The 20,070-nt window shown below is 40.1% G+C and overlaps 2 protein-coding genes across 5 annotated transcripts in view; one reads left to right on the top strand and one right to left on the bottom strand.

Moving 5' to 3' along the window:
• Positions 1-4,679, top strand: part of LOC121320600 (probable ubiquitin carboxyl-terminal hydrolase FAF-X) — a 79,618-nt gene extending 74,939 nt beyond the window's left edge. For all 4 annotated transcript variants that reach the window (XM_041259067.1, XM_041259066.1, XM_041259064.1 and 1 more), the window contains one exon: positions 1,924-4,679. In XM_041259067.1, the coding sequence (XP_041115001.1) occupies positions 1,924-2,058 (135 nt within the window). In that variant the 3' untranslated portion in view covers positions 2,059-4,679. The remainder of the gene's footprint in view (positions 1-1,923) is intronic.
• A 1,245-nt stretch (positions 4,680-5,924) lies between these two features.
• LOC121320599 (60S ribosomal protein L8) lies at positions 5,925-8,817 on the bottom strand. Its single transcript, XM_041259062.1, has 5 exons — positions 8,647-8,817; positions 8,231-8,372; positions 7,237-7,455; positions 6,631-6,746; positions 5,925-6,112 (listed from the first exon to the last, which is right to left on the bottom strand). The coding sequence occupies exons 1-5, from the start codon at positions 8,782-8,784 to the stop codon at positions 5,954-5,956; spliced, it is 774 nt and encodes a 257-aa protein (XP_041114996.1). The 5' UTR covers positions 8,785-8,817; the 3' UTR covers positions 5,925-5,953.
• Between the last annotated feature and the right edge of the window lie 11,253 nt (positions 8,818-20,070).

The raw sequence follows: 20,070 nt of genomic DNA, 5'->3' as shown, positions 1-20,070 counted from the left end.
TTACAGCGTTACAGTATAAAAAGACAAAAACAAAATGACTGGTCAATTAAAACAACCTGTCTACACAGTGATCATTTTAAGTTGCAGCAAGCTTTTGAGATTGCTATTGTGGACAGTCAGTGAGTGACACAATATTAAAAGGTCAGAATAATTAGATAATATTAGTTTTGATTTAGTAGTTGCTACTGTAAGAATGTGTGTTTTGAATTTGTCTATGCAGTTCTGGCTACCTTCTTGTGTCTTCTGTGCAGCTGCCTGCTTGTTAGTTAAAGCTGATTGTGCATTTACCTCTCTGTTTGTGGAGACAAACAAATGTTGCTTTCTGTTTCAAGATCAATCAAATCGAAAATTAAAGTGATGTACACATCGGGGTTAAAAGAATGTTGGTGCACAACAGCAGTTTCCGTTTGCAGTGTCAGCTGCCATCCATGTCACAGTGCGTACTCGTTTGTTTTTTGGGGAGAGGACTATCCTCAGGGAATGTGAGCCCTGAAAATTGCATATTTGAATCATGTGCGATAGTTGTGCTTCTGTAGCATGTGAAATTTATGTAATATCAATAACTGCTGTGAAGGAGGATGGGATTTTGAAACCATGCACCCCCTAATTTTTCATGGCTCAAATCGATAATCAGAATAAAAATGTATTGATCATGAAAAATAGTTTTTGAATTATGAATGATTTGTTTTGCTTCACAGTTAAATAACTATTTTTGTCTCTCCTAATTTGAGAGTTTAGTCAACTGTAGCTGGCAGTGAGCACAGTTGTACTTTTAGACCTTTTACGTTTTAACACCATGCACATTTCTCAGAATGGAATCCAAGTCCTGGAACGACCTCACTGCTTTTCTTCTGCCAGCACCATGCATTGCATGCATTTTCCAAACTTTTATTTTCTTCTAGATCAGTAACCAGTGAGGGGCCAATTTTGAGAACTTTTTCAACCTCGAGCCTTGGAATACTGATGTCAATGCAGACTATATGTCTGTTTTAAATTAGTTACACAGATTCTAGGGTTGGGTGAAAGCCTTGTTAATATACCTTAATTCAAAGCCTTTTGAGATTTCTTGATCTTTTGAAATCTTGGTTGTGTATTTACAATCTGCTGCACCTTGTGAAAATTACGCAATCTTGTGATTTATTCATGATCATATCTGAGCTTTTGTAGTTTATACTTTCCTGACCAGTAGATGTAAAAGGAAAAAAAAAATGGCGAACCCTTATCTCATTGACTGATTTTTAGGTATTGACTGAATATTTGCAGGGTTACACATATACACAGTGTGCTAAATATGTTAATGGTGTTAACATTGACATCTGACATAGCTGTTAAGTTGAGGTCATACAACTATTCAGGTTTATGGAGTATAGATACAGTACCCTTATTAGTGTCCTAATGTTTAGCACTCATCTGAATTATATTTTTTTCATTTAAGTTCCATGTTGTCCAGTAAAAAAAGTGTTTCACTTTCACATTGTTTTAACTTCTGACCATATCTATGATACAAACTACTATTACTATTACTTTAGTATAAATACATGTTAATTTGGATTCATATGTTGTTTTTTTCTGACAATGTGAACGAAAAGACACACATTTGCCCATTTTCCCATTGGAAATAGTGATATTTTGAAATATCACTGTCCTGGTCACAAAAGCAAAGTTTGTGGGGAATAATACTCATGTTCTATACTTTTGAGGCATAAGCAATTAGGAAATAACACTTACTACCCAGGAACAAAAAAAAAATGTTTTTTTGTTACACAGTGTTATCAATGAAGTTCCTATATTGTTTTAACCTGTGGCCATTTCAACAGATTCCTTTCCCATATTTTTAATACTTGCAGTATGCCACCAGGGGTGTGTTTGCTTTTCATTGCCAAGTTTTTTGTTTAAATCAATGTATACTCTGTTGTTTTTCAGAATAACCATACACATGGTCAGCCGTACACGGGCCCAGCAGCACAGCACATGAACAACCCTCAGCGTCCAGGCCAACGAGCACAAGAAAACTGGGAAGGCAGTGAAGAAGTGTCTCCAGCTCAGACGAAAGAATAAAAACTGCATTTTCTCATCTGGTTCACTCCATCAAGACGGTTGAATTAAGTGCACGACCAGGCCTTACAGTTCAACTATTCTCCAGGTCTTTCTCATTCAGAATAAAACTATTTCTATTTAACCTGGAGTGGAGAGTCTATTCACTGCCTGCCCAGCAGAATATTGCTGTCAAAATATAACCTGCCTGCAGTGGAAAGTGTGTAGTGTTGTAAGAAAACAGACCTGACGCTAATGTGTAAATGGCAAAGGTGTACATAGTTTGTTTATGTTTGACTGTTGAATTTCCTCAGCAAAACTGTCTCTTGCTGTAGGAGACTTGCAGATCTAAACAACAAAATGAAAAAAAAATATATTTTGCTTTGTCACCTGTGCTCAGCAGTGAAGGTTTGGGTCAGTTCTTTTTAGGGAAAGACACACAAAAAAAAAAAAAAAGCCTAACCATGTCAACCATGTTATGTTGAGACTGCTGCCAGAGTTGATTTTACTATGGGCTATTAACTGGCTGGTATAACCTTACAATATTTGGTTGATGTGGAAAAGTGGTGATGTAACATTGTTCTAGATCTCTTCCATTGCCTTTATTTCATTCTGGTATTAGTTGATTCATTTTGAAGCGCTAGTTAATATGCTGTAACATTTAGCATGGCTTCACACCAGATTAGTGTAGCCGATGGGAAATATATGATCGTACATGACAGCAGTTGTAGGCCCTAATTTAACAGTTTAAGAGCCTTTTCTGTTACACCTTGATGGCTGTAATTGGGAAAACAAAAATATAAGAATAAGTGGCTTTTCAATTGCACATATATTCCTCAGTAATACTTGGCAGTCTGTTGGTGGGATAATAAACACATAGTTTTCAGTAATAGGAATTTTAAAGACTTAAATTTAAAAAATATATGCAAGAATTTGCTATGCCAGGATGCCTGGAGCATAATAGACTGTATTTGGTGTGCTTGTTTTAATTTCATTGGTAGAGCTTACCTTTAGATTAACTTCTTAACACTTTCCTTCTACTGCAGTCCAGTGAAGGCTGCAGTCAGCAGAGATGTTTTGAGTGCCTCCTACAATGGAGCAACTCGCTTGGGTTTTGTTTCATGCAGTCCTACTTGAAAGCAGGCATTGTCTTAGAACTCTTCATCCATAAAACAAAAATAAGCAGGGTTGTAATTATATGAAATAACTGCTGGTTAGTCGAACTGCAAATGTTTGAGGTATCTTGAATGCTAATTAAGCATCCTTCTTTAGGATTTAAAGGAAAACACCAGTAAATACTGTATTTAATTGGTAACTTGAATGTGTGTATTTTTTTTTTTTTTTTTTTTTTTTTTTTTTGGAATTTGTCTAAAATACCAAATACTCCTGCAAAAGAAATGATACAGCCCACCATATTATATTTAAATATTTTGCTGTTTTATTTTATAGAAATTATTTTGCTGAATTTCACAAATAGAATTTGATTTAAGAGGATCATTTCTGTCCTTGTGTTATTTTTAAAGAAGATATTGACTGTACAGAGTTCTGCGCCCAATTTTGCCGACTTTTGTTTTGGCCATGGTGTGACGTTGAATTCTGGAGCTAGTCGCGATGTGAACTTTCACTTTGTGAGGTTTTTGTGCACAGAAATATACTAAAAGCATTGCGCCCCTTAGCAAGAATAAAGAAAATGGAATATTGACACTGTAACTGTCTTGAATTTTATTTATGCTGTATTGTAAATATTTGGTGCAGATGGTATGGGCAAAAACCACAATGGCCTATGAAGTGCATCATTGTCCACTGCTGTTGATGGCATACACAGTACAGTGCTGTTAATACTGCTGGGCTTAACAAGTCAAGGAATGCTTTACCAAGAGGGAATTCAGTTAACCCTTCAGGTTCTTTTCTGCAGGTGATCACAGCTTTGTGTAGCAGCCTGGTTTTCCCCTAAATTATGACACGTTAATTAAACAAAGCAATTTTATTTTTAAAACCTTGCACCAGGGTACGTGTAAATGTTAGATTTATGTATGCCTGTAAGGTCTTAGTAGTTCTTAAAAATTTTAGTCTAATTAGATGGTTGACTTATTTTTTTAAGCTTTTGTGAAACATGCATGGAAAATAAAATCCCTTGATTTGCCTTACAGCACTGTATAAACCTAGCACACTGTAAAAATGTTCCTTTTAAAAAAAGCAAAAACCTAAATAAATTACTATTTGAATTCTAAAGTGCAGTACATGCGCCTCAAGTAGTCCCGTTGTGACAGCGCTGGAAATTATATGCTTACGCCACTCTGGAGTGTTTAATACAAGCGTGAGGTTCTTGAAATGAATGCATGACATTTCATACTGGAATTTATCAGGACCTACCTTCTTTTAGACTGGGATAAGGGCACATCTTGTCCACTTGTGATACTTGCTTTAACAACATACGTTTGGTCATTTCTTTGTTGCAAAAAATATCGAGCCTACTAGTCTGTAAACCGACACTGACAAAGTCTGATTTCAAAACCTTTTTTTCTTTTTTTAAGATTAACCTTTAAGATTTTTGTATTAACCCTATCCTACCTTTTGTTGTTAACTACATCCTCATTTTTTTGGAGAATGCATTGAAAGAGATAATTAAAGATTGTTCTTTTGAATTTGTTTAGTGTCCCACATCTTTATTTACATGAGTAAATAGGTTTTGTAGTAGTTGTTATCAAAGGAATTTAATTTTGTTAAATTGAAGTGAAACTTACTAAATGTAAATAGTTTCAGTACTGCAATGATATGGTTTGTACAGATGGTAAAAGATAATTGACAAATTTCTATTTAAAAATTTAATTTTTAGAAAGCATGTACAGCTATGGCAAAGTCTAGAATCACCCTATATAATTAAAAAATGTTGCTTCATAAAGTAGAATGAAACCTGCAGAATAATGTTACATTTAACATATTGAATTACATACCTCTTTGTAGTTTCATATAAGAAAAACTGACCAATTGAAAAATGTGACATTCCAAAATCTAACATGAAATATAGTACTACTATTATGGGTTCAGGTAGACTTTGGCAATATCATTTTGTAGTTTCACCGATTATGTAAATTGTTCATAGTTTTTATTTTTATTGTCTCAATCCAAAAATTCTAGGTGATGCAGCTTTTGTAACCATATGCCTTCCACATTTACAAATTTAAGTAGACAGCTGCCTCTGTCTTCATCCATTCTTTTCAAGATTCCTAATTAGGAATGTGTAATATGAAAACCAGCTTCAATACATGCTGAAAGCATGATCTACAATAACTTGTGGGTAAAAAGGTCCTCCCATGAGTTTAATCAGTTAGACCACTGGTGCAACTGTATGACATGCACATAGCCTGCCTCTATTCACCAAAACACATTTAACGAAAGATTTTGTTATTGCTGTATCTAATAAAATACATTTTACACCAGGTGAAAACCCTTGGCTGCTGGTGTATACCACTCCCGTCAGTTGTTACACCTAACGGTCTCATGAATGTAACCCTGTCCAAATGTGCCTGGTCTGTTGGTTATGTAAGTATTTGACCATCATTATCCAACAATTATTACTGTTTATTAATATTTTAAAAAAAGTTGATAAGTGTGCTTGTTAGTTTCAAGCCATTGCATTCACAAGAACAGCTCATCCCAGAAAGTGAAATAAAACCATATAACATTCACTCAATTTCTCTGGGGCCAAATAACAATAGATAAAATAAACATTTTGTGCTTGGGAGTTGTCGTTCCTTTTAATTTTTCTGAAAGTGAAGGTTTTTGAAATGTTGTACAGGATTTTGTGATTAAGTCAGATTACCAGAACATATCTGCCCCCCCAGGATCAAACATGACAGATAGATGTATTCAAGTGTTGGGGTTTTTACACATTTTTATTATGTGAAAGTACTGGAGCTCAGTTTTCCTTGTCTGAGACGGTCTTTGTTCCACGTAGTCTACCAGTACGACGTGCAGCAATGAGACCGACTTTACGACCAGCTGGTGCGTCCCTCCTGATGGTTGAGGGTTTACCAATGTGCTGATGGTTACCACCACCGAAGGGATGTTCAACAGGCTGCAAGAGAAAACATTCACTCGTTACAAGCAACTCGTCTGATCAAATGTGTTTTACAGACAGTGTATTAATTACAATAACTGGACATGAAGTATTAACCCTTTGCGGTCCTAGTTCAGACCCAGTCTGACATCAAGACAACGTAAAGCACAGGTCTCTAATCATTTTTTCTCCGGAAAAAGCAGAGAAAACCTTTCAATGGCCAAGTGAGACCGAATGAAACCGAAAAACAACAAAAAAAGGCCATTTCCCATAGCTCCATGCATTTGGACATAACAATGGAGGTAGCTGCTTCTGCATCCAGGGCTCAAAGAATATCAGACATTTGCATAACTGAGACGTTTATAGTAATAAAATAATGACTCCTCAGTATTGAGGAGTTTGGTGAATAAATTGTGCCTGACAAGCACTGAATAAATGAACCACTATTGGTTAAAACACATTAAGCGCAAAATTAAACCTACTGTTCAAGCTTCTACAAAAACAAAACACATGATGACAAAGTTTATTTCACTTACATTCATAGCCACACCACGGACACGTGGCCAGCAGTTTCTCTTGGCCTTATATTTGTGGTAGGCTCGACCCGCCTTCAGGATTGGTTTGTCAATACGACCACCACCAGCAACAACACCTAGATACCAATTTAAAAGGGTTTAGTGGAGTATCAAAAAAAAAAAAAAAACCTCAAATACTGAGATTATGCCTAAATTAATTTGAAGCGATATGCAAGTCGATCATACGTGGAAAACATTTTCTGACACGCCTTCCATGCAAATATCATTAACTGAGCTTGAGCAAATTCTCAACCCCTTCTCCGTACAGGTGCAATGATACACTAATGTCACAATACATATCAGGATATGCATCACTATATGTGAGGCTCCTGACAGGCTACTTGTATGATGCTTAATACGATCAAATCATTATTCGGTGGACTATTTTCTCTGGACAAATCTAGAGTATGTGTTCACCCCAACTACAATACATTAATTCAAGAAACATTTGGTGAATTACAATGAGCCATGTTATGCTTTTGGTCTTGTATGATGATACATACCTCTATTCAAGCCACTTTCTGTGTGTTCTGGGATTAAAGGGACCTATTTCAGATGTGCACTTACCAACAACAGCTCTGTTGGCAGAGGAGATTACTTTCTTGGACCCGGATGGCAGCTTCACACGGGATTTCTTAGTTTCAGGGTTGTGAGAGATGACAGTGGCGTAGTTCCCAGAGGCACGGGCCAGCTTGCCACGGTCACCGGGCTTCTCTTCCAGGCAGCAAATAATTGTACCTTCAGGCATGGTGCCAACTGGAAGAACATTGCCAATATTCAGCTGAGCTGAAAAAGGACAGAAACAGAGCATGTGTTACACACCCAAATATTCAGATTATCCATAATGTGGCTCAACATTAGAGAATTTTAAATACAAAGGTTAGGTGCTATTTTTTTTATTATTATTTTTTTTAATATAGATATACATTTGTTTCTCACATTTAAACAAAACTGACAAGTTTGGGGATAACTACACATTTATGAATAACTTCAATAACACATATCAAACAGCGTCCTTGCAGGCCGAGTTCTTGTTAAGAGAAAGTCTTTAAATACACAATGAACTATCATGAAGTAGGCACTTGCCAAGACCTACAGGATACTGCTGAATATCTCATCACAAATGGCATTCCAGTTGCCAAAATTTACTGTTTAATTCACAGTGACCCAAATTCACAATAAACAGAACTAATTGCTACAAAATCCCAATGCAAATTTGAATCTTTCTACTAGCACTTGTGAAAATATTGCCTTTAATAGCCCAGCGCTCAAGGAAAATAAAAGAAATGTACTCCTGAGAGGAGAGAATAACCCATGCACTTACCAAACTAGTATTCAGATATATCCACTGGGCTAGTTTTCAACCACCACTGTGTATAAATTAGTCAGCCACAATCCAAGTATATTTTGTACAGGGACAGCTCAAATTACAATTTATATTGGGACATGATCATGTCTTCTTGCCACAATGGGAATCCTGACACCCACCCTTGCACAATTTAATATGTCACTGGCACCTACAGTTAAAGTAGCAAAAGTACATTAAAGGGCTTAAACTCACCCTTCTTGCCACAGTAGATAAACTGTCCAGTGTGAATGCCCTCAGCAGCAATGAAGAGCTCGGTCCTCTTCTTGAACCTGTAGGGATCACGGAAAGCCACCTTGGCCAGGGGAGCACCACGGCCTGGATCGTGAATGATATCCTGGAAAAGTGGGAACATTTTTTTAAATGTATTTTTAAAAGAGACAATGCACTTCACAACAAATTCAGGCTGCTATTTCTTAAAATCGGCATAATAAGCGTAGCTTTTGAGAAAGTATTCTGTTTCAGTGTCAATTAAAAATCTTCCAAAGAAATTAGTGAATCCATTTCAGTTTTTCTTTAGTCGGGGCTGTGCAGAAGACATTCCTGGTGGATGACATCTCAGGCGATAGTACCATTTAGTACCGCGCTGCAGAGATGTTCAAAATAATTACCTTTACAATCCCCTTGATGTAGCCATTGCGCTCAGCAAAGTCGACAGCTCTGAGTTTAGCAGCGCCTTTCCTGTGCTTCACATGGGCTTTGAAGACGGAGCCCGCACCTTTTCTCTGTCCCCTGATAACTCGTCCCATTGTGTACTGTTAAGAGAAAATTCAGTTTATTACAAGAGTGGACCAACGCTACCAACACGTAGGCATAGACACTCAGACAAGGAGTACTGTGGTTGATTAAATAATAATAAAAACAAACTGGGAGAGACCATATACTTAAAATCGATATTCCCATAACCGCAGATGCGCTTGGATTGTTAATAATTTGAAGCTAATCTTTAAATTTAGAAACGTGTCTCCTATTGGAACAACTTGTTTATACTGGCAAGTAGTACCGGTAGCGTCGGCCATGTTATTAGTCACGAAACACTGTTCACCACCTTAAACCTAAATATACATACAAATAACACATTTCAAACCAGTCACCGCATATTTATAATAATAATGGCTATTAGAAAAAAACAAATGCCATAATTTTACATTGATAACAGCAGTAGTGGACGCAATACCATTTACCAAACTTAAATAAATCAACTGCCGGCACCAGCACCGCTGTTTATACTTGTAAAACATAAAGACGTAGTTAACGTATTTGACCGATGTTACGTTAACAAATGATTATAGTACTAGTCATTTTCTCAAATAATTGCGAGCTGCCCCTGCAGAAACTGCAACGCTGCAGCTGTGTCGTGTGCAACATGTCACGGTACATAGAAGCACTGGACTATAAACGTTTATTTTATTGAAATACAACATCATAATCAATAATGCCACCAGATAAACAAAGTTTACATGTTTCTCCACACAAATAAGGTGAAAAAGTTTCTGGATGGGGAAATAAAGAAGTCGATTAAAATTAGATTTCAATTAGGGGAAAATATATACAACTTCCTACCTAACCCAGGCTGTAGAAAAAGAGGAAGTCAAGCGGGCAGACGCTCTATTCCTTCCGGAGAAAGGCCCGGTGCCACATGGGAAAATATAAATGAAACAACACAAAACCGGATACAAAATTATACAACACTATCATTTACATGTAATTATATATACAAATATTATTTATATATAAAATCGCTATATATATATACCTATATATATATATATATATATATATTATATATATATATATATATATATATATATATATATATATATATATAAAAAACCGCGATGTATAATGGGTAATGTAGTTTCCCTTTCAAGTTGAATGACCTTTACCGAATGGGAAGAGCCCTCTTGAACGTCAATCATTTAGCATATAAAAAAAAAATGTTGCCCTGTCAGGGCCCTGCTGTGAGGAGGAAGTCCCTCCCACCTCCTGTTGAAGAGGGTCCTCCTCACAGTAGCATATCGCCTTTTTCTCTCTCACTCAACTGAGTCAGATCACAGATTGCCTCCCGCATGTTTGTTCTGGAATTTGGCTGATCTGTTGGTTCTTGAGCCGACAAATTTAAAAATACACGGTAAGATACACTTTTAAGTGATTTTTTTTTAGATTGCTCTTGCCTTCGTCTTGTGTCAGTTTACTGATTAGAGCTGGTTTTGACCCCTCTTTGAGATTGGTAAGCAGCCGTTATTCTCTTTTCTACCACCTAGTGTAGTTTAATTACCGTTGTTTGAGCTATTGTGGTGCTGTAGGGTGACCCCGCTGGCTCACGGCACCATCGATTTACTCAGCCATAGAGACCCTCCAGCTTGGGCCTATGCACCCCTCTCAAGCCTCGGGCTCTCCTAGTGCAGCTGCACTTTCCTTCGACGCCGATCCCGATTGACTCAGCTACACCAGCCCACCATCGACCGCACTTGTCCACTCCGCCCACCCCGACGCCGATTACTCAGCACCGGCTTGCAACACTCTTCGACGCTGACCCCGGCACCGGTTGACTCGGCACCGGTGAGAACATCTTCGGCGCCGACTACAGCTCAGCACCGACCGCACTCCTTATCGGCACCGACAGCGCTCTCCTCGGCATCTACTCAACGGCGATTGACTTGACTGACTACTCTGCACCGACCATGGTTCCTCGACGACGACGCTGATCCACTCGGCACCGATTTCGCTTGCGCTATTTTTGGCAAGCTTGGCACCGACGCGTTGCTCGGCACTGACGTCCTGTGCCATGTCAGTGCACTCCACAAGGTCATCAGCTGGTTTCCACCGGTGCGACCAGTGTGCGGCGAAGCTTCCCAGGCAGGACGAACATTCATCCTGCGCCAGATGCCTGAGGCCAGACCACACGACCCGGGTGCTTGCAGGTGAGTTGGACTGCTCTCCATGCAGAAAGTTCTGTAAATGAACAACGCGCAGGAGAGCAGCCCTATCCCCAGCGAGGTCTCTCTCCTCAGGACAGGGGATAATGAGATCGATGGTCCAGGGCCCTTAACAAAGGTCCTCTAGGACCACTCCCCCACAGCGGGGGGCTCCATACCGCCCCTTCCGCATGTATCACAGGGAGGAGTTCCGGGCCCTGATGCAGCGTGCAGCTGCTGCCACGGACGTTACCTGTCCAGCAGAACAGGAGGGGAATGGGAACCGTTTCTCAAAGCAGAAAGGGCACCCACAACATGCCCTTCCCTTGTACCAGGATTTTCTGAAGCTGGTTCGCTCATCTTGGAGCAACTCGGCATCTGCTCCCTCAGACTCCAGAACAGCAGAGTTCCTGCTACACACTGCAGGAGCCCAAGAAGCAGACCTAGGCATGTTCCCCACAATCGGGGACACGGTCACGGTACTGATGCAGGGATCCACCTTCACCAGAGGGGACAAAGACCCGACCTGCCCATCCAAGCCTTGCAGAACTGCTGACGCCATGCTCAAAAAAGCATATGCATCAGCAGCATTGTCATTGCAAGCGGCAAACGCAATGGCTATACTGGTGCTCTACCAGCCACAGCTAGCGGCGAGGCTGCAGGAAAGGGCAACAGAAACGGACGCAGGGGAGCTCCAAGTGGTGATGGGGGCGATGACTGAACTGATGGGGGAGTTGGGTCAGGCATCAGGGAGGTCTCTAGTGGCGCTGGTGGCTGCTTGCCGGCATCTATGGCTAACACAAGTCAAGGTTGTGGAGACCGAGAAGGTGGCGTTATTGGATGCCCCCATAACACCGGGACAGACATTCAGAGCGACCACTGAGAACTTGACAGGTCCCACAAGGCCACGCAAGTCACTTTGAAGTTCTCTCGCTTCCCCGCCTACCGCCTGCACCTAAGGTGGCCTTCACAGCCTGCAGGGGCAACTGGGCCTGAATGCCGCCCTCCACCCCAGAACAAGCAAGCAGGCAGAGGAAGAGCCGGCCTCAGAGTCCTCAACATGTTCCTCAAACAAAGGAAGTTCAACATGTTGACTGCACAGCATATCCTCCAGTCCGTCCAGCCGGGCGACTGGTTCACTTGTGGGGTATTCGGATCTTGTTACACTTGGTACACAGATCATGTGATGAAGTTAAGGCTCTCCATACATCAACAGAAGAGCTACTTCGTACTGTCTCACAGTGTTCCAGGAGATCAAACTGAACTCTGTGAACATGGTTGCCTCACTGTCGGAAGACAGGATTCGGTCATTGGAAGTCACACTCTCCCAATTCAGAGAGGATTCTCTTCTGCAAGTCAGAACATATCAAAGGTTGTTTGGGCTGATAGCAGCTGCCTCGAGAATCCTTCCCCTAGGGTTGCTGAGAATGCGCCTGCTTCAAGCCTGGGTAAATACTGGCTGGTGTCCAGACAATGCCGGAATCACTGGAGTGATGGCTCCGTCCTGGCAATTTGCGCCTCGGCTGTCCCCCTCAAAGAAGGGAAGTTGTCACTACTGTTCTTGGCGTATGAACAGACGGACTCCCCCTTGCCGGGGGACATTACGGCCCATTCTACCAGGGGCCAAGCGACTTTGTGGGCCCTCTTTCATGGCACCTCCTTGGATGAGTTTTGCAATGCTGCTACATGGACAGGTAGTCAGACATTTGCGCTTTTTTACCACCTTGATGTTGCAAAGCGAGCGAGGCCCTCTCTGGGCTCTAGAGTGTTGCAGGCAGCATGCCCTTAGGCGTCATGTAGGCTCTGACACTGTCGCCGCGAGGCTGTGCTGTCAGTAATCTGGAGCCACGACAGCTTTGGTTCAGCTTTCCATTCGGTAATGGTTGTCATTCCACTTGAAAGGGAATGTTAGGTTGTTATCATAATCCTGGTTCCCTGAAAGGAATGACAACCATTACCTTTCGAGGTTGTGTCCTCAGCTGACCTCCGATTTTGAAAGAAAATGGCGATATGCTACTGTGAAGACGACCCTCTTCAACAGGAGGTGGGAGGGACTTCCTCCTCACAGCAGGGCCCTGATAGGGCAGCTTTTTTATATATGGTCAGTGATTGATGGTCAGAGAGGGCTCTTCCAATTCGGTAATGGTTGTCATTCCTTTTAGGGAACCAGGGTTATGGTAATAACCTAACGTTATTCACTGTTTATAATTCGTGCATTGCAAAAATGGTATGGCCATCAAGAGAACGGTAGTTCCTTGCGTCAAGTTACAGGAACGCGCGAGAACTACCAGTGACTATCTATACAACACGGATAGTACATGTGTTTTCGAGGTATTGGGGAGGCAAAACTAAATCAGCCAAAAGCACCATTCCACTTTTAATATGTACTTTCCAACATTCTTAGGTGAAATATAAAAAAAAAACTTCAATACCTATCATACAATAAGAGATATAAGTTGCCAAAGGTAAAACTGTCCTCCATCTTTGTTTTTCTTGTTCTTCCGTTGTATTTTTGCAGACCCCAGGCACTTTCACCCATCCACCCATATGTATATTACAGAACATCTGCGTTTAATGACAAATACCTTGTTTTGTCAACATGGAAATATACTGGGGCACATACATATTTTGATGTCTGTACCATTTATATGAAACAATTTATTGATATTTTAAAATTGACTAGTTGCACGCATCACATGCAAAAAAAAAAAAAACTTTTTGAAGACCATAGGCACTTTTATCCACACATATGTACTGTATATTTGAAACAAAAACAGAACTATAAAACCGTTGGGGGCCAAGGTTGCCCCAACTGTTTCTACTAACTTCACTTGTGTTTTTCAGGTACAATAAATGCGGATCAAATGCATGCAAGACACTAGTTGCCCCAATGGTTGCCCTAATGTTTTCTTGAAGTTTTCTTGAAACGTGGCTTGTGTTTTTGATATCGCTACTTGAAATGGCTGGGCACTTTGGATAACTTGGCATTTTTTCACATTTCCAATGCGTTTTTGTTTCAGATATATAATACAGTTCCGAGTGAGCGGAGCAGTGGAGTAGCATGGGAGAAGCGAGGCAGAGAGAACACCAGGCGAGCAGCGGAGTTCTGGATGAGCTGGAGCGGATGGGTGGCAGACACAGGGAGGTGGGCCAGGAGGGAGTTGCAGTAGTCTAGTCGGGAGAGTACCAGGGCCTGGATGAGGAGATGCATGGAGTAGTTGGTGAGGAAGTGTTGGATTCTTCGTATGTTGCTCAGGAAGAATCAACAGGTGATTGCGAGAGTGGAGATGTGCTGGGAGTAGAAGGGTTCCAGGGTTACTCCGAGGTTCTTGGCTGAGGAAGAGGGAGTGAGCATGGTGGATTCCAGAGGAATGGAGATAGAGAGATCAAAGGAGGGGGGAGATGAAGAGGGGAAGAAAAGGAGGTCAGGTTTAGAGAGGTTGAGTTTGAGGTGGTGTGAGTGCATCCAGGAAAGAGAGGAAGATCTGAGCATCATTACCATAGAAAAGGTATGAGAAACCATAGCATGAGACAGGGGTGCTGGAACTAGGGGTGCTGGGTGTGCGGTTACACCCCTGGCTTTGCATGACTTCCATCATATTCAGGGATTACAGTTTTCTTCAATGGTTTTCAGCACCCCCACTTTAAAAATTGCTGTGTCAGGTTACCTGGTAGGTGCGGTCAGAGAGGTCAGTGACAGACAGGACAGCAGTTTCAGTGTAGTGAGCAGAGCCAGATTGAAGAGGATCAAGCAGAGAGTGGTTAGACAGGAAAGCAGAGCTGGCGGTGTATTGCCCGCTCAAAGGTTTTAGAGAGGAAGGGTAAGGGGGAGACGGGGGGCTCCTGAGTGGCACATCCAGTAAAGGCGCTTTGGGTGAAGTGCAGGGTGCGCCCTATAGTCTGGATGTTGCCGGTTCGAGTCCAGGCTATTCCTTTGCCGGCCAATGATGGGAGCTTCTAGGGGGCAGCACTCAGCCAATTGAGCACTGCCCTGGGAGGAGGGAGGGCTAGGTCAGCAAGGGTGTCCTTTGCCACTCTTGAGTAACACTTCACATCCATGTCTTCTGTGAGCAATGTAGCCCTGCAGATGCATACAATTGATCTCCCTGTAAACAAAATGCATTAGCATATTTTATATTGGATTTAACACAGTCCTGAGGTAAAGAGGACTGTCATCAATCCCAGAAGCTTCTTCTAATGCAGATATTCTTTGGTGTTGTTTACTTACATGTCTTGATTGGATAAGCATCAAACACAATACCCCATCCTTCATAGATGAATGGGTGATTGGGTCAGTAAGTGCTGAACATCTGATATGATCACTTCTTAGTTTCGGAGTGAAGTAGGAGTGCTTAGTGTTTAGAGACTGTCTCTGTCTTCAGGGTTAAGTGATCTGCTAAATTAAAATGTGGGAGTCTTCTGAACAAATGTTAACAGGCTAACTGTTTATAGCAGTAATGTTAAAATATAGCCTGCTATAACATGTTGGCAAATGTCTCTTTTGTGTGTCTCTTTTCAGCATTTCACAGTTGTAACACAAATCAGTTTTTGGTTTGTATGGGAGAAAGGCAATGGGTCAGTTTGGCAATTTTTATTTTCAGAAATCAATTATTAGAGTAGGAAGAACAAAAAATGTTGAGAAAAAAAGTTTTTATTTCTGAAGAAGCTCCATTTTTTTTATAAGGGCTTAATTGACAACGTGTCAAACGAGAGCTTTATCACATGCTCTAAAGCCTTGTTCACTTGCAGAGGTATGAGACAAGCATCTGCAAACTTTACACTGGCAGTACCCTGCAGGTGGCAGCAGCTCTGATTTTGAAATGGCTAGAATCCAAAATGAGTTCTGGCAGTCAAACTGTGTGGAATTACTCTGTCCTCGGATATGTACTGTAGCAGCAATACCAGCAAAGGAAATCTCCTTTGTCAAAAGAAAATCGGCTGCTTTGCATTCCTTAGTCTTTATCTAGTAATTGGTATGTAATTGGTCTCTCCTGTAAATGAAACATTTATAAAAAAAAAAAAACATTGTGATTAGGAAGAATAGACAAGAGCAGCACTTCTTATAATAATAATAATAATAATAATAATAATAATAAGAAGAAGAAGAAGAAGAAGAAGAAGAAGAAGAAGAAGAAGAAGAAGAAGAAGAATACAATTATATGTCTAAGAGGGATATTACGACAAAAATACAACACACAAACATGGCACCTAACAAAGCAATGGGGTTATTATGTGGAAAACTGTGGCAAAGTGCCCTGCCCCTGGGCTATTTATTTGTGTTATATGTTATGTGTTGTGTGTTAATGTTGGTGTATAGTCATTGGTACACAGGATATAAATGGGTCTGTGGAACACGAGTTGTTTAAAATGTATATTTGTATTTAGGCACGAGGATTGCACAGCACTTCACGTGCAGGTAAAATGTAATAATATGCGAGCACGGGGAATTGCACTTTATTAATTCATGTGCAGTTGTACCGAGACTCCAATTGAATGATTGATTAGCAATCGAGTCTCGGTACAGCTGCATAAAAGCAGCATGTTTTCACTCACTCAGGGTTGTGTGTTCGGTGAGTGGAGAACGAGATTGGAGACAGAGGTTATAATAATAATAATAATAATAATAATAATAGTTAAATATCAGCTCACCGTGTTTGTCTGTGTGGTCCATTATGTTTGTCTCTTTATTTTGGCGAAAGTGCCATGTCCTGTGCTTTTGTTTTATCTTTACAACCTTTTATTTTCTGTATGTTTCACTATTAAACGCTGAGCGAACCCAATCGCTCAGCTTCACCAAATTCCACTGCTCTGTTGTTTATTTCCTGGTTCCTGTTTCTGGTCTGACCTCGCCCACTGCAGCTGTCTTTGTGACAAAAACTTACAACCTTGACTTCAGCTCTATGGTGCATTGATAATCTTAATTTATAATGTGCATGGTGATTGAAACAGAGTGATTGTAAAAAAAAAAAAAAATTCGCATTTCTATAGATTCATTGGGTGGGGGTCCTCCGTCAGCATGCCAAAAGTCATTGGGGGGCCTTGAGCCATGTTTGGGAGCCCTTGTCATAGGCATCATAAACCACAAGGCTGTACAGTTTTTAGTCTGAAACCCAGAGTTTCAGATTAGGTTGTTGTGGTTCTGGTTTCAGGTAATGCATCACAGCATTACTTAAAACAGGCTTTACCAAGTCCTCCTTGATCCTTTGTTAATCAGTGTTTTAAAAAAAAGATTGTCTGAACAAAAAACACATATTCAAAACAGGATGTTACAGGCATGACCTTTGAACTGCATTGGGAAGAGACATATCCTCTTCATTTTGTACTTTATTTGACTTACCCTAAGAAGTCTGTTATGTAATGTATAATAATAATAATAATAATAATAATAATAATAATAATAATAATACATTCCACTTAGACATCCTGTTCCAACATGATTTTCTAAACCGTGAGACAGGAGAATGACACAGAGAACCAGTGTGAAGTGGGAACTAAACAATGGGGGGGAGTGAAAAATGTAGCACAGGAAATATTGTAAACACATGGGCATTTCATTTAGCAGGGTTTTCTCAGTCACGGCTTAGCAATTGGGATACAGTTGTATTCTTCACCTGTGACGTGAGTTGGGATGGTCTGTTTCACAATATGTGTTTTACAAATGTAAATAGTTTTTTTTGCCATTCTCATAGCCGCTTCTGTATTATGATGTGTAAAACATTACTATATGAGAAAACAACTCTGATCTTACACCAGCCAAGGAGCAGTTAATCTGCATGAAAGTGTACAGCGGCCAACACCCCCAAGACTGAATGCTATATACTGTGATTTACTCTGGGTTGGAATTCATTTAAAATGATACTCTCTGAGTCATGTTATTTCCTTGTTCTACTGCACAATTCAATCAAACTTCCACACACAAGAAGACATCCCACAAATATGTCACTGACCTATGGAAAAAAAAAAACATCTGTTTGAAGTTTGCCATCCAACAGAGAAGTCATAACCCTAACCCTAACCCTGTATTTTTGTATTGAAACCACCACCAAGCAATGAAGCCCAAACGCATGACCCACCCAGAGAGGTTTATATGACAGCAAATGTTTAATTGTAAATGATGGTTATACCAGTGTTTGCCATGTTTTGTTAATAAGATTTACCCTAATTCTCTGGACTTTACAATGCTTACCTGTGCTTTATCGTGTTTTCACTATGCTTAATTACACTTTGCTGTGTTTTTACCATGGGCAGCTTTTAAAAGTCAGGTGATTCATTTGCTGATAATTCCGCTCTAAAAGCAGTAGTCCTATCAATTTCCCTTATAGCTGTAGTTCCTGTTCTTTTCACACAGGCACCTGTTCACATTTTGAAAAATAAAACGTGTTCATTGTATTCATTACCCTTTTCTAGACTGTATTTTATTTATCAAAACAGACTTATTTTTTTTAAACAAAAACAATGTTTAAATAAAGCTTAATAAATTGGGCCTTTTGCACTGTACAGCAACACACACTGTGTAAGATAAAGCTCAGATGGCTGTTGTTTATCATGCTTGTTTTTGGGGGCTGGAAATCTAGCTGTTGTGAAGTAAAAAATGATCTGTTGAAATCTGATAATGATGGTAGCTGAGATGGATCAAGAAGTTATGGATTTTCTGTTGCACCAGGAATTTCCCATGGACATTGGTCTTTATCTCAACAAAGTTTTATTGTATGGGTCAGCAGATTTATTAATGTGCTAGCAGTAAACCTACATTGGAAATTGATCTATATTTTCAAATCTTTGGCTCAAAATGTAGTTGCAATCATTCAAAAGTTTACCCAGTCTGTATCTGTTGAAATAACCTTTAATAGCCTTTCCTAAAATGTAAATATTTTAATATGTTAATTCGCAAAGCAAAGAGTTGGTTTTATATTCAAACCACTTTTTGAGGCCTAAATGGGACGACAACAAGGGATGCATGTACTGCACAAAATGAAAAGCTAGTTATTTGATTGCTGTTTTGTGTGGAGGTCCAACTCAATTTTTCATAACAAGTTAGTGCTTTGGTTTTATAGAAATGGGCCTGTATGAAAGGTCACGGCAGTTAACTGTGAAATAAAGGGGCCAGGGAGAAGTGTCTCCCCATTTATCCAAGTTGTTCATAAATGTGCCCCCCCCCCCCCTGCCTCCACCTCCTTCACATGTTTCCACATTTGTCTGACCCCGCTAACAAAATGTATGTGACACTCCCCACTATTAATTACATGGATGACACTCCATTTTCTGACACTTATTGAGGCATGCCAAGATATTTAGTAAGCAAAACAGAGTATTCGCTCTATAAAGGTGGTCTTTCTGAACACATGGTCTTTATTTAATACAGGTTTGTCTATACTAGCACAGCTTGTTTGAAGTCTCCCTGACTGAATCTAAATAAGAATGCATCAGGTAAGATACTCTGATATTTCCTATCCACACCGAGTTTACTTTTAATGGTATATTGTGACAGAGTAGGGGGAGGAAATAATGAAAATGTAGTGCTGTGTATTGTGTTCACTTGTTTTAGTGAACAAGCAGTTTTTGTTACCGTAAACAGATTAGCTGTCCTGTTTTATAGCGAAGACGTTTGCAAAGTTGAGCTAGCACTCCAGCTTGGAGTTAGGTTTTGTTTGGTTTATGTTGTTTTTGTACATTTGCTGTTGTGAGAGCACATGGTATAAAAGACAGTGGAAAAAGTCCAGAACATGGCAAAACAATCCCTGGTTTATTTGTAATCAATAATTTGTATTTGTAGTGTGTGGATTAAATCAATGGTGTGAGTGCATAGCCACAGTGATGTCACCTTTATATTTTCTACTGGAATAGCTCCTTTGTTGCAACAGTGCAGGTCTGGTTAATTACATACTGTTGAGTCTGGAGAGCCTCTTGGTGCGCATCTCAGTGCTGTGGGATTTGATTGACTGGAAAGCCTGTCAGATCCTGAGCACCTGGGAATTCTACAGCTTTGCAGCATGACCAATTAAGCTGATTCACAACACATCTGTTAGGGCTATCTTAAACTTTTAAGACACACTGCTAATCAGGGCTACATACTGCAGCTTGAGACTACCAAAGGAATAACAACATGCCTGTGAACAT

Source organism: Polyodon spathula, chromosome 9 (assembly GCF_017654505.1).
Source record: "Polyodon spathula isolate WHYD16114869_AA chromosome 9, ASM1765450v1, whole genome shotgun sequence".
Classification (NCBI taxonomy): domain Eukaryota; kingdom Metazoa; phylum Chordata; class Actinopteri; order Acipenseriformes; family Polyodontidae; genus Polyodon; species Polyodon spathula.
The sequence above is the reverse complement of the archived record's forward strand: the minus strand, read 5'-3'. Positions and strand labels throughout refer to the sequence as shown.